Genomic DNA, 15,716 nt, shown 5'->3' with positions numbered 1-15,716 from the left:
GTGCCTCAATTCCTTCAATTTAATAAACCATCTACTCTCCGTTCAAAAGAGCTTTTATATGAAAAAAAATGAAGAGTGAATTACAACAACAAGCAGTGAATGTACCACCTGTCATGCGGTGATAAAGCAGGGTGCCCTAAATCAGAACATTAGAAAGCCCCTCTCATGTAACAATTTGGAGTCTCTCAAATGAAGAGGGCGACAGCGCCGATAAGAGAAACCAATTGTCTGTTCCGATTCCCGCTGACGTTTGTCCACAATGGCTCCCTTATGATGTGGAGCCCACGGAAGACAAAAAGCAACGCTGACAGTGAAATGTGACACTCACTTGGCTCCCGTGGATAATGGTGTGCCTGTTCCCGCCGTTGTAATCCACCACATCGATGTAATCCAGGTAGGCGTCTGCCCAGTACACCAGCTTCTTGACCACGTCCAATGCCACGGCAGTGGGCTGCTCGATTTTATAATCCACCAGCCGGGTCCGGTTGGTGCCGTCCATGTTGCAGCGCTCCACTTTGGCCACGGTCCCATAGTCAGTGAAGAAGAGCATCCTGCAAAGAGTGGGATCGTTTAAATGATTAAATAATGTCAACTTTGTTGGGAGAGCAGAGTCTCATTCTTTGCTTCAGATCTTCTAAGACCTATTTATTCTGCAAACCTTCCTTACAGCACACACGTGTGAATCTTTCTGGCTTATTTGGTGTGATTTACCCAAAGCCGCGGAATGACACTTTGCATATATAGCCTAATATGTTAATTCAAGCTGCAATTGACTGTTCATTGAACCCCTCCACTGAACAGCGATTGTCCAATCGTAGCTTAGCAACTGTAACAAGGCACAGCAGGTCTGTCCAGCTGTGGATTTGTCCACATGTTGAAGCAGTGAGCAACATTTAAAGAGTTTGGGGATGAGGTATATTATTTAGCGTTTCCAAAACCAAAAACACAAGAGCAAAACTGTGTGCTTATATGATCTAACATAAGATCCAAACATTAGCATGCCCGGCTAACAAGCTTATTACCTATAGTAGTAACCTAGTGTTACTTCTGAGGCCAAGAGTTAGTATATCATTAGCTAAGTAATTTTTTTATGGGCTTACAGGTTAACGACCAATAATATAAACGATGAAACATAAATTTAACGTCTATTTTACTAGCTCAAGTGTTTAATGTAAGTGTCCAGAGGCATGTTAGAATGACTCCACTTTTTTCATCGTACTGTAATACTAGTGCTAACTAGGTCTACGCTGCAAAAACAATGCTGCATCTTTATTTCCACATAGTTTATCAACTAGTAAGGATGCAGACTCTTTTTATAACTGGGACCTGTTTGCCTCAGTCTTTTAGCATGATATCATGTAGCCGTCAAATGCATGTTTAAAAGTGTATCTATTCTGCTCATTTTCAGGTGCATACTTGTATTTTGGGTTTCTACTAGAACGTGTTTACATGCTTTAATGTTCAAAAAACGCTTTATTTTACCGGCTGTGCTGCAGCACCTCTTTTCACCCTCTGTTTGAGCTCCTGGCCCCGCCCTCCCAAAAAGCCCAGTCTGCTCTGATTGGTCAGTTGGCCCCCTCTGTTACGATTGGTCAACAGAACCAAACTCTTCAGACTCCGCTCCAGCTCCGCTCTAACTAGATTTGTTTGAGGGCGTGCCAAACTAGCCGCTAGGCAGGTATTATGCAAATGTGTTACTTGGTGTGATCACAACGTTACGGAAGAAAGGGCAGGACTTCAAGCAAGGCGTTTCAGGCAGTTCAGGAGCAGTGTTTCTGTTGGGGGGAGTAACTCCCTTCGGTGAGGACTTTGGGCTTTGTAACTTTGCAAACCTTTTACATGTACAAAAAAAAACAATATAACACACTAAAGGAAAGGGAGAAAGCACAAAAGCATAATAGGTCCTCTTTAAAACCCCATTTACTTGATTCTCATTTTAAAACAAGCCAGCCGCAAAATTGACATTTTAAAAATAGAAATTAGAGGCTTGCTTTTGTCTACCTCTCTCTGAAATCAAGGACCCATTGTTTCAAAAAATGAGCAAGAATTCAGAGTGGTAAATCTGCGACCCCCTTATTATTAACTGATTATGTGCTGTTCAAAACCGGAGAGACTGACAGGCGTAGCTACAGTAAGTAAGGGAGACGTAGCTGAGAAAATGGTGTATTTTATTAAAACTGATTCTACACAAAATTGTTTTTAACTTCGGCATACATTATGTTGTTGTGTCATCTACATTGAGAGATACGTACAGTGACAACAATTACCAAGATTATTGATAGTTTTGATGACCCTTCTCGGTCTGATCTACATACATTGTGTTTTTAAAATCAACATCACAGCAGAATACACTGGAAAAAATGTATCTAAGTGGATGTAAATATAGCATAATTGAATCTGTGATATCAACAATAAAAAAAAAAAAAGGTTTGTATCTTTACATGAAAATATCTAGTTTGAAGTTAATCTGTATTTGTTCAAAACACAAGAAGTTGTGCATTTTTGCCTTAACAAGATGTATTTACATAATCCAAGCCAATCATCTCAGGTACGCCCACACAACAAACAATGATGGTGTTACATTTACTCTGTTCCAATATTATTGTGAAGTGGAAGGAGCCATGGGAAGTAAGCCATGAGTAACACCATGAGCCCTGGCTCTTTACCATAGCTCTAAGCTGATAGATACCATTTCCATAGCCCCAGGCTAAACTGTTAAACCAGAACCAGTATTTGGGTAGAGAAATATATGTTATGCACTGCACTGCTGAAATAGTTAGCACTGTACTAGTAACATTCTCAATGTTAAAAATATCTTAATCGATACTGGAAGTGCGGTGTATGGTTTGAAACAAGTAACGCTTTTTTAAGTGGTTTATACAAAGACTATTGCTTGATCTATACATAATAATATGATGCATAAAGTTGCCCTTTTTTAAAAGTAGATAAATCAGGATATTTATTATCAGTGTACTTAATCTAATAAAAGAATCTCGTGCCAGATAAGATTCTCGATCCAATAAGACCACGTCACAAGGTTGCCAGACTCTAACTATGATCAGGTGTTGATATTAGATCAGTATGTCAGCAAAGCTCTACCCAAAGTCTACCCAGTCCCCCAGCCACAAACCTATACTCGTCTGTCAAGAGGAATTAAGGGAAGCTATAAAACAGCAGCATAAAGCTCCTGCCTACACCTCTTTCTCAACTGTAGCTATGCACCTGCTGTGGGTCTTCTACAAATGTGAAGAAGAAAGGCTTCTCAGACACTCAGCACCATTTTTACTTACAATTAAGCCCCGATGTGAAGAGCATTTATGTGGTTTTAGTACTTTTTAAATTATTCTGATGACGCATGTTTTTGTTTGAATAAAGTCCTCCGCTGTGACAATCTCAAAGATAATTGTTGCAGTCGATATGTTGCTTTCAGCCCATTCATTCACAGTGCCAACTGTATGCTACCTTCCCAACGCGACATGAAATTAAATGACAAAAGGAGTGGATGATGAAGACAGTTGAGGTGGTGGTGATTCAAACCGTAGCTAAAAGTCAATATTTGTCTTACATTCAAACACTCCAGTAGTGCTCTGTTTCTGCTTGATGGGAACTATTGTAAGTGGAAAGAGGGAGTGGTGGAGAAAGTATGCTTCACCGAAGATTAAGCTGTGCATTCAAAGTAAGCATTAGAGCTCCAGGTGGTGCTGTGTCACATTTGTTTAACATTAACCAAATAACATTAAAACTCAATCAGCAAAGTACAGTAACAGGTAACAGTAGAAGGAGTAAAACAAAACAAAAAATCCCTCTTAAATGTAGTGGAGTAGAAGCACCCCAATAGGAAAATACTCAATTAAGTACCTCAAAGTTAAGTGAAATTAAGCTAATTGAGCACTTATTTATTTCCCCCAGCTGTTAACTGATTAACCATAATAACATGGTAATATGATAGAATATCAGGGCTGTGTTTCTGTGAGTTTGTTATGGAGTCTTTTTTGCACCTTTAGTGGTCATAATTTGCTTAATTTAGCTTTAAAATGAGCATTTTTTGTTTTGTTTTCTTCAAATACGCCCAGTTTTCTGCCGTCTGATTGTTGACTTCTTACTCTCCTTTTGTTTACATTACCTCACAGGAGCCTCTTGTGAAAACGTGAATTATGACTGTCAGGAGCAAATGAAGAAGTAGTGTGATGTTGTTCAAGGACCACATTACATGATGAGGTTGAAGTGAATAGTTGGCACAACAAAGCGACTCACTCTGACACCACAGGCAGCTGTTCACAACCCATTTCCTACCATTAGTAAAAGTTGGTTTCTGATAATCATGTACACAATCTTCTGTCCTAACCTTAACCAAGTAGTTCCATTTCAGCTCAAAAGACACTCATATGAGTCATTTCTGGAAGTACAAAACAATTTAGTCATTTAATTTGGAGGAGGAAACAGAAATGAGTGCTGACTACATCAACAAAGGTTATCAGCAGATAATTCCAGATAAAATGTTTAACAACACTGGACACTGATAGTGGAAGCACAGGATACACACAGCAGTGATGATAATAAAATGAAATCAAAAGAAATGAACGGTATGCATTTATGAATATGTATATATGTATTTACTTTTTTATGTTTAGAATGAATGTTAAATTAAAGCAAGGTTTGTGTCCCAAATTCCATACTAACATGCTATTTAGTACGCTAAAACAGAATATGAGATTTTTTAGTATGAATCCGAAACCTAGTAAGGCGCTCGTAAACGACGTATGGGACTGGGCCAGGACAAGGTTAAAATACTGATTAAACTCAATTAAAATTGAGTGTTTAGTTTCAGTAGGTGCAAGGGTGCTGTTTTATGTGTTTTGTTTTATAGTGAGGTTTTATTTTTGTGTCTGGTTCTTTTTTTAGTTAGTTGTAGCTCTTTTTTAAGAGTCCTCTTTTGGTAATAATTATTTCCTTGTTTTAAACAGCACCCTCCAGCCCTCACCATTTTTTGTTTGTATGAAACAACTACGCTTTTACCAATAAATAACTTTGTTTTGCCAATTCAAGCTTTTATGTTGCTTCCCTTTCCCCCAGCGAGCTGGGTCGTAACATTCACACAAAAGTATGTTGAACCATAGTACACATATTGTAGTATGTAGTGCATGGTGTGCAATTTCGGACACAGCACAAGATTTCTAAAGACTGTTTCAGAATGTTTTGAAATGCTTTTTTAAAAATGCCCAGTGAGGCTTCCTCTCTGATACATAGAAGCTCCGTAACCTGGAGGGAAACGCAATAAAAGCAGCATTTCCCATTTCCTTTGTGGTAATTTTGGGGACATTTAGGAGGCATGCTGCGGAGGACCTCGGGGTATGTGAGTAGACACAAAATGATAGACAATGTGTGATGCACAGAGGAGCCAAACCATTTAGTACCTCAAAAACCACGAGGAGGGCTTGAAAATCAATTCTTAAATATGCAGGGAGCCAGCGGAAGATCATTCATGGAAAACAGGTGTTACATGTAGTCTAAATTTCTTACAATAGGGACTAAAAAACACCAGACAAATAACTGAAATGTCCTTTAACTCATGGACTGCCACTTTAAGTATTCAACTGCTCAGGTCTGCACGTACAGTAATTAACATGGAAGGCGTGCCGTGCTGTCTGAGGACGGAGCTCCAACAACCTCCACTGATAACGAGCTGCAGCCGGAGAGCGGCGGGAAGCCGACTTAATCTGCACAAGTCAAGTCAGGGGAGAGATGGGCTGACCTTTGAACTGTAGACCAGGCTGCGCTGAAAAAACTGTCAGCGTCAGCAAGGAACCCAGCTCCCCAAACAGGTGCACCTCCACGTGGCATACAAATGATAGCTTTCTGGGATTAGGACGGTGCTGATGCTGTGCATTCTGCAGCTACAGCGATATCCATGTTGGGATTCTGGAAATGATGAGCACCCCTGATAAAATCAACTGCATTGGACCGGTGAAAAACAATATGAGTCGCACAGTGAAACAGACTGAATAGACACTGGCAATGAAAGGTATACACTCAAAGTTGTTTGCTGACTTTTCTGTCCTTTTTATACGGAAAAGAAAGTTACTTAATTTCCTTCAGCTGCTTTGTTCAGATTTCCAGTTTTCAGACTGCAATTCACCTTTACAATAAAAAATCTATTATATAGTCAAGGACTCAGACCTTGTGAACAACTAGAAGTATCTGCTGTTAGAAGCAAATAGCATTTCAACAAAAGTAAAGGCGATGCCTTTAACATATAGTATGGTAGCATTTCTTACTCTTGAAAGACATTAAACCCTTTTCTCTACTGTAAAATGACGTCCTTCTTTAGATTATTGTTTTCTAATACAATTCTGCAAAAATACAGAATAACTATTTCACTATTTTTTTACAGAGGCAGGGGTTAAAAGGGCTTTATTTTTTTAAAGACTTTCTTTTGGGGGGGCTTTTTGTCATTATTTGATAGAGATGGTTGTAGTCTTGAAAGAGGGCGAGAGAGGGGACAATATGCAGCAATTGGCCATGGGTCGGATTCAAGCTTGAAGGATATATTTTGTAGTTTTTATTTTTTTGGCAGTTTAAAAGGTACGGTGTGTAAGATTTAGCGCCATCTAGCGGCATTAGCAGATTGCAACCTCTCCTGTGCGTCAAGCGTGTAGGAGAGGAACGGTGGCTGACGCAAAAACATGAATGTTCCTATCTAGAGCTAGTTGTTGTAAGATTAGATCATTTGGAGAATAGCAGAGTATGTAGAGTGTATGTGTATGTGGGAGGTGAGTGGTGAAGCGAGAGAGAGAGAGAGAGAGTGGCGGCGATTGTGTCTGAGTGAACAAGTGAGCGAGTGGAGCAGAAGACAGAGTTTGTTTTGCTTTAAGAATATCAAGTGAATGTTCAGTGGAAGTTGCAGTTTGTGCAGAAATAAATGCTGCAGCTCCTCAAGACCAACAGAGGTTTCCTGTGTCTTGTTTCCCGGCGGCTGAGTGGAGTGAAGGAGGTTAACTCCAGAGCGAGTAACGTTATTGACTCCGGCCCAAGCAGAAAAAGTTAACAGAGTGGTTTGTTCGTCCTGGGCAACTGTAGAAACATGGCGGGCAGATACGTGAAGAGATGACCCACTCTGTATGTAGATATGGAGGGCTCATTCTAAGGTAACGAAAACACAACAATTCTTATTTTTAGGTGATTAAACATTAAAGAAAACATACTTATGCTATTTGTATACTACAGAAAAAAAACTCATGGTGCCTGAATTAGCCACAGTAGCAGCCTGGCTCTATGGATGGCGGTGTCGGTCATGACGTTTTTTACATTGATGGTTCCCAGAAGATGAATCAATCTGACTTTGGTGACCATGAACAGATCTCCTGACTTTTCCTCTAGCGCCACCGTGAGGTTGATATTTTTGGGGTTTTAGTGAAATATCTCAACAACTATTAAATGGACTGGCATGAAAAGTGGATGATAGGATGATAATATAATAACCTTAGTGATACCTGGTCTAGAAGGTACTGTAATCTGTAAATTGTAAAATCTACCAAAAACATGCAAAAACTCTTCTTAGACTCGCTGCCCGATGACCTCTCCTAATCTTAACCATTTGAGGCCCATGCCTAACCTTAATTTATACTAAGATGTACCAATAAATAGCACATAAAGGGAGCTACAGTGTGCGGACCTTCTTCTACATTTTCCATGCCTAACCTTAACCGTCTTGCGAGAGTTTCCCAACTCGTGGGTCCCCTTCTAGACAGTGATCCCTTAATGTCTAATCTGTATATTTGTAACTAATGACATTCCCATCTGTCGAAAAAAATTTACATCATGTTGCCACAGAACATAATGCAGGCAGTAATTAAGTCTTCCCAAAAACATATTTGGCAAAACAAATTAATTTCCGGGGAAAAGGGTTGACTCAGTGACATAAATCTTGATTCTCGCACTGATCAACACACAGTGAATCCATCATACTTTTTTTTTTTTTTACATCATCTAGGCTTCACTAATCTTTTCAAGCAAGATTGGGCATTTTAAAAACAAAGTACATCCTTTCCAGTCACGGATATAAACGGCGTTGTATACTCTAAACTAAAATGGGACTCAAAGGTAGCTTGGATTTTAGAACAAACCATACCATCAATCAAACTGTCCTTGGAAAAGCTTTTTAAAGAAAAGAAGAAAGGGTTGTCCATCAAAAGGCTTTCCTCTAGCAAAGTAAAAGTGCCTTATCTGATAGTAAGAAAGAAAGACAGAGCGAGAGAACCAAATAACAATAAAAGTGGAGAGCCAAACCAGAGTGCATTCTATAAAGTGTTCCTCACACTGTGCTGCTACCCAACACCTCCCTGATTTCTTTTGTTTTCACTCCATTGCTCCGGGCTGACAGACCTCTCTCAGGCCCGCTTCTTCACAAACAGCTGTACACATATCTCACCAATTAGAGGCCTCTGCAAACTTCTGTGTCTTATACAGTCAATCCAGCCAACATCCTGCATGTCCAGCTCCCCTGTGGGCCAGCAGACTCTATAGCCATACAATAATCCCTTTATACACACAACAGAATGGCCACTTACATGTATGTGTGTGTGAGTTATGTGTGATCACAACAAATTGATTTAAAAAATAGCCTCAAGCTTTACTAGAAACTCCGAGGTATCGTATATTTACTGTAAACCATATTGCTTTCCAATGGCTGACTGGCATTTAATGAGAACACTGAGACGCAGCCAACCACATCCAAACTGTCCATGTCATTAAGAAACCAGCAGATGATTATTTTGATTAGACCCAATGGCTTCAAGTGGCAACAAAAGCTGTTGAATTAAGTACAGTTTATATGCGGACAGCAACAAAGAAGTAATCTAGTTCAGCTTCAATCAAATTAATTATGTTAAGATTCAAAGTTGTTGTCTTGCAACACGTTCTCATCCCCACTCGTCACATACTGACGCTTTTTCAGGACCCTTTGGCGTCACTTTACAGTCGCAGTAAACACGTGGTTAATGTTGTGAATTCTAGGGCTGCAACTGAAACTCAAGGAGTCAAATCATCATCAGTGACCACTCAGTCCACTTGAAATTCTTGAAGTCGAGCAGTCGTTTTTTTTTTTAAGAGGCTAAATCTATGAAGAACGTTCTGCTCTTGTTAACAATTTAATCATAAACACATTGGTTGTATAGAATGGTGATGACACGGCAAGACAGTCACACCCAAGCATGGTAAATGAGACGGGGGCTGTGTTTCAACATGGGTTGGGTTGTTTGCCGACATTGCCGCAGACACCTTGTACTGAGGACTTCCCGGTTGAGAGCTGCGCCGGTAGAGGTAGCCTCCCCGTAGGGAGAGAGGGCGCAACTAGCACCACGGGAATCGGCGAGGTCTGGGCAAAGATTGCTGCAAAGCTCACAACGGGAACCGCGAGCCACCTTCACCCCGGCCCTTTCCAAACCGAGAGCCAGTTGGGGCGCACCGCCCTCGCCCTGACCCGCCGAGTTCAATCCCCCCGGCAGACTGCGCGGACCCCACCGATTGAGAAGTGTAAAAATATTTTGGGTTTATTATGAAACTGTGGCGGACCGCATTTGATTAAGTTAATATGGTCGAAATCATCACTGAAACTCAGGCTTATGGATTTTCTGATTACCAGAGTCTATATGAAGAAAAAAAAAGAATGAATAGTTCAATATTCGTATTGAACAGGCAAATCTGAGTCGAATGAAAAAATTATGATACGGGTACAGCCTTTGTGAATTAAAACAAAAAATACTTAGTTTGGCGTAACATGACTGTATATGTTTTTAACGTCTGAATATTGTGAACACGGGATATGAACAGCGGTCTCCTGGATGAAAGCCCTGTGTTTGTTGGACCCATCCACCAACCCTCCCGCCCAGTGTGTGTTTTTTTGCTTTTTAAAGTACGTCACCACACTGCTTGAAAGCCTGGTGCATCTCATACAGACGCTACAGGGTGTCTTGTGCGTCAGCATCACATACCGAGGGGCGTGACAAAGCGTCTGTATTTGACACCCTGAGAATGAGAACAGGCTGGGGGGCTGGGCGGCCGGGCATGGCACAGTTCTGAATTGGTTTTGAACAGAACTGGACAGATGCAACATACTTCGATTGTTATTGATGTTTGGAGGCGGTCATTACTGCGCTACGAGCTCTAGTACTAAAAAGAAAGTGTGCATCACTATTATTAGTGTATCAGGGATTCTAAAATCTGTATATCATTACAGATGTGCTCCAAGCTTGGTGTCTATCCTCGTAATATAATGGCCCTTCTCTTCTCTCGCTCACAGGGAATAAGAGGGCACAAAAGGCTTTGAGCTTCTGAAACTGGTTCACATTCTGGTACAGCTGCTGCATGCAATTTATTTAATTTCCTTTTTCTGTTTGTTAGTTTTGTTTTTCTGCATGATGACACAGGAAACCTACATAATACGTTCTGTGTGACTGTCAACCACATGCTGTAAATGTTTCAGTTTTCACTGTGAGCGGTAGGGGGATATTTTTTGCAGTTGCTCAGCTTTTTTGTGATCTCCACAGAGACAAAAATCCTGTAATGGAAAGTCCTGAAGGGGCCTTTTCTACTGAGGGATGGAGGGTGAAATCACTGAATACAAATGAATGTCTCGACAGTAGAAGCTGTCTGAAGCATCACCAGCTATCCACCAAATTACACAGCTCAAAGAGAGGAGGGCTGAGTCGAAAGACAGGGAATCATTTAAATCCCTTCATTGTAACTCACTCACATTCTTCCAGACAAGTCAATTGCTATGCATAGAGATTTTTTTTTTCTCTTCTTCTTCTTCTGTAATTTTTTTTTTTCCTTTTTTTTAACAAAAGATGCGTGATGATAAATGAGCCTCGCTGTACTTTCAGAGATGGTGTATTATATAGGCTGCAGAACACTCACCCCATGAGAGGATCCAGAGCTATTCCTTTAGGATTCAGCAGGTCCAGTTGGAGGATGGTAACACACGTGTCTCCACCGCGGTCACACACAAATATTCTGTCGGTGACGCGGTTCACAAAATAGAAGTTGCCCGTCAGCCAGTCAATGGCCATGTGCTCCACATCTGCGAAGGCAAAAAGAGGTTAGATTATTGTGTAAAAACTGCTGAATAAAAAATGTATAACACACTTGAATACATGTTTCAACACTTTGCATGATCACCACAGACACATATTAAAAAAAAATTATAAAAATCGGAGAGGCAGAGGCTGTGATATATAATCCAAGAATACTGGGTCCTACACTTCCCATAATGCAACTCAATAGCATGTCATGTAATGTTGCAATCCATTGTACTCAGCTGGTGAGGGTACGTGCTCCTACGTGCTACTCCATGGTCTGCTCCTGGATTTCAAACCGGACCAACGTGGCGGTTCTTTTGGTAACTTATATTATGAAAATAGTTCACCGAAATGTGTTTCTGAAAACATCTGAGGCGAGAAATAAGGCATGTTGCTGAATCTGTCTAAAATTTAGAACAACAACGACTAATTTAAAACATTTTTCACGAGTTTCCAGAAGCGGCGAGTTGCCATTCACAATGATTTATGCAATGAGTAGTTATTTCACTCTTAAAAAAATGATGTACAAAGTCTTTTTTTTGCTCTGAATCAAATGTTTTATGTTCACGATTCATTTCGTAGCTGGTTGGTTTGGTTCCGTGCTTAAAACTTTTTATATAAGGATTTTCTTAAATGTAAATGGAGTGAATGAATGGGAAATTCACATCTGGAACCGGAGCCGTGCAAAAAGTGGGCGGCCATCGTTGAGCTCTATAACCTGACATCTCTGATGCAGTTGTTCTAAATGAATGCACCAGTATTAAACTGTATGTAATGACAGCAGTAGGTTAGACTCCGACTCAAAGCTTAAAAATCCGTCCAGTAAAAACTATACACATTTAATAACAGGTTTGATATTTGTGAGAATCTGGGAAGGATCAAATAAAAGGATGGAAAGAGAGCACATTTGAAGTAGCGAAGCAGGTGTAGCCTGCAGGGTTGAAGGACAGCTGTAGGGGAAAGGTGAGTGGCCAAAACCGCTGAGGCTAACCTGCCTTCAACCACAGCGATAATGAAGAGATATAAAGAGAGCTCACAGGTAAGAGTATGAGAGGGAATAAATGAGAGAGAGAGAGGGCTGAGTATGTTTGTGTGAGAGAGCACTGGGGTGATCTCATCTCACCACTATCCTCTTGTAGGTGAGAGTGTTCATGATGTGAGAGCAGATAATCACTCAAATTCATCAGGAAAAAGAATGGAAATGAAAAGTACTGTAGGAGAGAACTATGAACAGCTGAAAACATACTTTGCAAACTTTGTTGTGTTCTTATTTCCTGTTCCCGTGTGAATCCCCGCAGATTCCTGGTTTCAGCACAGCGGAGCTGCCCAGAGGACTCAGTAGACAGAACCCAGCACACACTTTCCTGGTTGTGCTGGAAATCCAGAGCCAGTGTTCCATTTACACTCAGAGACCTCAGGGGCTGCAGGCCTGTTCCATTTAGATGGGTGATGACAATACGATCTGAGCCACCGATGAGGAGCATTGGACGGCTGTCACCGGGATCTGGAGCGGAAGGGAAAATATGGAAGGTATTAGTTTAAATGGACAGCTGAATACTCAGGAGGAACACACAGACACAGAGAATGAGAAAAAACAGAGACAAAGAAATGGACACTTTAATGATGTGGTGTACAGGTTTATAGTAGGCTACCTTTGAGGTGTTCTGTTTTTTGATTTCTGTTGTCATCGGTGGTATTATATTTGTCTGTTTATTTATCCAACATGATGTATTTCAGAAAGAACTAATACATTTTATATATATTTAATTGCATGATTGCACAACCTAAAAATCGCAAGTTGCATAAATGCATTAAGAAATTAGCGGCGTTAAAACAAACTTGCATTAACGTGTTATTATCGCGTTAACTTTGACAGCCCTGCGAAAGAAAGAAAGATTATATTCTAACTCTAACCCTGTGTGAAACAGCAGCAAAACAATCCAACAAGAAACTGATTTTCAGAGCTGATTGATGGGAATGAAAACAACAAATTGAGAAACATAAGTCAAGTCGTGGAAGGACAATCCGCGGTAGTAAAACTGAGATAAGCTGCTTTATGGGCTTAATTGAGCGTGCACACTCTCTGACACCAGGTTCACCCCCTAAAAAGGGCCCTTATTTATCCCGATCTCCCACACAAGTTCAAGTCAAGGGCTACTCTCCTAATATAGGCAATAAATCAGAATGCCTGCTCACATAACTGCTTCCCCTTATCCCTCTGAATCAACTTTTAGTTCTTCTCCCACAGTAGGGGGTAGATGGGGTTTGGACCAGCCTCTCTGGTCTACCCCGACTTTTAATCAAACATGGGAAATGTTAGTTGATGTAGCAATAACGGCAAAGCTTTTTTTGGCTCACATGATTAAAGTCCCACTGATAGTACATTAAGCCATCCCTTTTCGCAGTCAGAAATACTCTTTTAGGTGTGTCTGCATTTGCACAGGGACAAAGGCTGCATTAGAAGCTGCCTACTACATACTACTGACGAACGCAGTATGCAGTATACAGTACATACTGCGTTCCTGAGTAGTATGCAGTATGATTCCTGCCATTCATTGTATTATGTAAGTCAAATAACGGTATTTTCTGCAACATGCAAAAACCCCACACTTGCATAATCTACAGTTACAGGTTACAGGTACTTAGCATGAGTCAGTGAAGTGTTTTATCAAGCAGACATGAAAACCATCAGGGTGTTGTAGAGTCAGATTTGTGCTCGGAATACAAATAGAATAGAAATTATTCTACCTTCCACTTCAATCGGAGCCAAATGAGAAGAGATCGAATCAAGATTAAAACCCCCAAAAAGAACATTTGTGCTGCCGAGTTTTAACTTCAATCTCACACTCAACACATTAATATGTTTTTCATTCCCTGCCGCTCTTCATCGTCTAGCCTCAGAGAGCTCTAGCTGAAATTTATATTCATGAGCTTTTACAACTAATGGTAACCCCATAGTTATCCCTGTACCACTATCGCTCTCTGCTAAATTAATATTAATGCATGTGAGCATTGGGTTCAGTTAAGTTTATGGGTAATCATATTCAGTTTATTCCTGGTAGGACACCAGTCACATTGATTAAAAGCTGCAACAGTGGTGTTCTCCCCAGCTTAGGTGTGTTGGGCCTCCAGCTATATCCAACCCATATATGCCATAAAGTGACAACACCATTAAAAAAAATGCATTTTATGGTTCAATGCACGACTCAAAAATATACCGCACAAGGTTAAGCTTGTTTACTTACGGACCACCAAAACACAAAGCCTCTTTTTATTTCTAAGTAGGCTGTTTTACTCATCGGGACAGATTTGTTAGCGGCATCAGGCATTAACATAAATCAGGGTGACGCTGGGCATTGTCTCCGCACAAAATACTCCAGACTGCTCCCACTTAAAATCTCATGCTCATTAATTTTATCATTATCCTGGCCTGACCACGTCTACCCGTTCCCATGCGGGTGATAGATGTGGTCACTACTAAACCACATTAATCTCGCCCCTACCAAAGCTAGCGAGCGCCATGGCGACGAGAAGCTCCACTCTGGTTGAACAAAAACCTGCCCTGTTTATTATTAGAAATGAAACATACATACTATGCAGATTGTGTTGTTTCCACATGCAAGTGTGCCGCTCACCTTGTTTGGCTTTGCAAGATATCCTGTCAGGCTGCAGGATGTATCCTTCCGTGCAGCTGCATCTGTATGACCCGTAGGTGTTCGTGCAGGTTTGGCTGCATGCGCCATACATGGCACATTCATCATGATCTTATGGAGAAAAAAGAAAGAGAGTCATTTGTAACAAATTAGGTGTGCTCAAACATGACCCAAATACATAAAGTATACTTAATGTGGCCTCACTCTGGCACCTCAGGCATAATTACTTTTATAACCAATGAGCCTTTTTTGGAGCTGCAGCACCCTATAAACCGCTCTTTTCTCGAGTCTTCCCCCCAAACAGGATCAAATTCAGGAGGCAACGCTACTTTGTTAAAGCACTTCCTCCAGCACAATTATGCAATGTTGTGCCATGTCGCCGGTATAAGGTCTGTGCAGAGTCCAAGTGAGACACTACACCTCTAGAGGCACCTTTGACAGCAAAATCCTGTCTTCCTCGCTGGCTGTCAGAAACCAGGCCTGTGGCACATATGTAGAGGGAAGAGAAAAGAGACAGAGAGAAATGTGTGTGCTGTATATACAGTATAAGTGTGTGTTGGGGGTGTAATGCACAGTACATGAAGCCCTGCCTGCAGACAGATGGTTCTCATATAGCGGGCACCTCCTGCTTATTCATCTGAAGGAAGTCTGGCTGAGGGCGAAAAGGAGGGATTGGTGTGTGGAAGAGAAGGAGGAAGAGGAGGGAGGGCTCCATGGCAGGAGGCCCCCACCAGCGCAGCTGAATCCTACCTCTGCAGCTCGTCCCGTCCTCGCCGACCTCAAAGCCATCAGCGCAGAAACAGAAGGTGCCGTTTCTCGTCATGACGCAGCCGTAGCGGCACCGGAGCTCGTGGCAGGCTGACAGGAGCTCTGCAGGGGGAGAGAGAGAAAGAGAGGAAAAGTGAGGATTGGAGGAAAAAGGGTAGAAGGAGTATGTGAAATGGGAAATTACTTTTTGATTTCGGAAATGGATTTTTAAAATTTTCCT

At 41.1% G+C, this 15,716-nt stretch overlaps 1 protein-coding gene across 3 annotated transcripts in view; it reads right to left on the bottom strand.

Moving 5' to 3' along the window:
• Window positions 1-15,716, bottom strand: part of lrp1bb (low density lipoprotein receptor-related protein 1Bb) — a 314,579-nt gene that overhangs the window by 170,585 nt on the left and 128,278 nt on the right. For all 3 annotated transcript variants that reach the window (XM_037789698.1, XM_037789696.1, XM_037789697.1), the window contains exons 3-7: window positions 15,479-15,598; window positions 14,711-14,839; window positions 12,322-12,579; window positions 10,915-11,077; window positions 329-551 (exon numbers count right to left, since the gene is read on the bottom strand). In XM_037789698.1, coding sequence (XP_037645626.1) covers window positions 329-551; window positions 10,915-11,077; window positions 12,322-12,579; window positions 14,711-14,839; window positions 15,479-15,598 — 893 coding nt within the window. The remainder of the gene's footprint in view (window positions 1-328; window positions 552-10,914; window positions 11,078-12,321; window positions 12,580-14,710; window positions 14,840-15,478; window positions 15,599-15,716) is intronic.

The sequence above is a fragment of the Sebastes umbrosus genome, chromosome 13 (genome assembly GCF_015220745.1).
Source record: "Sebastes umbrosus isolate fSebUmb1 chromosome 13, fSebUmb1.pri, whole genome shotgun sequence".
Taxonomy (NCBI): domain Eukaryota; kingdom Metazoa; phylum Chordata; class Actinopteri; order Perciformes; family Sebastidae; genus Sebastes; species Sebastes umbrosus.
Note: the sequence above shows the minus strand (reverse complement) of the source record. Positions and strands in the feature narration are given on the sequence as shown.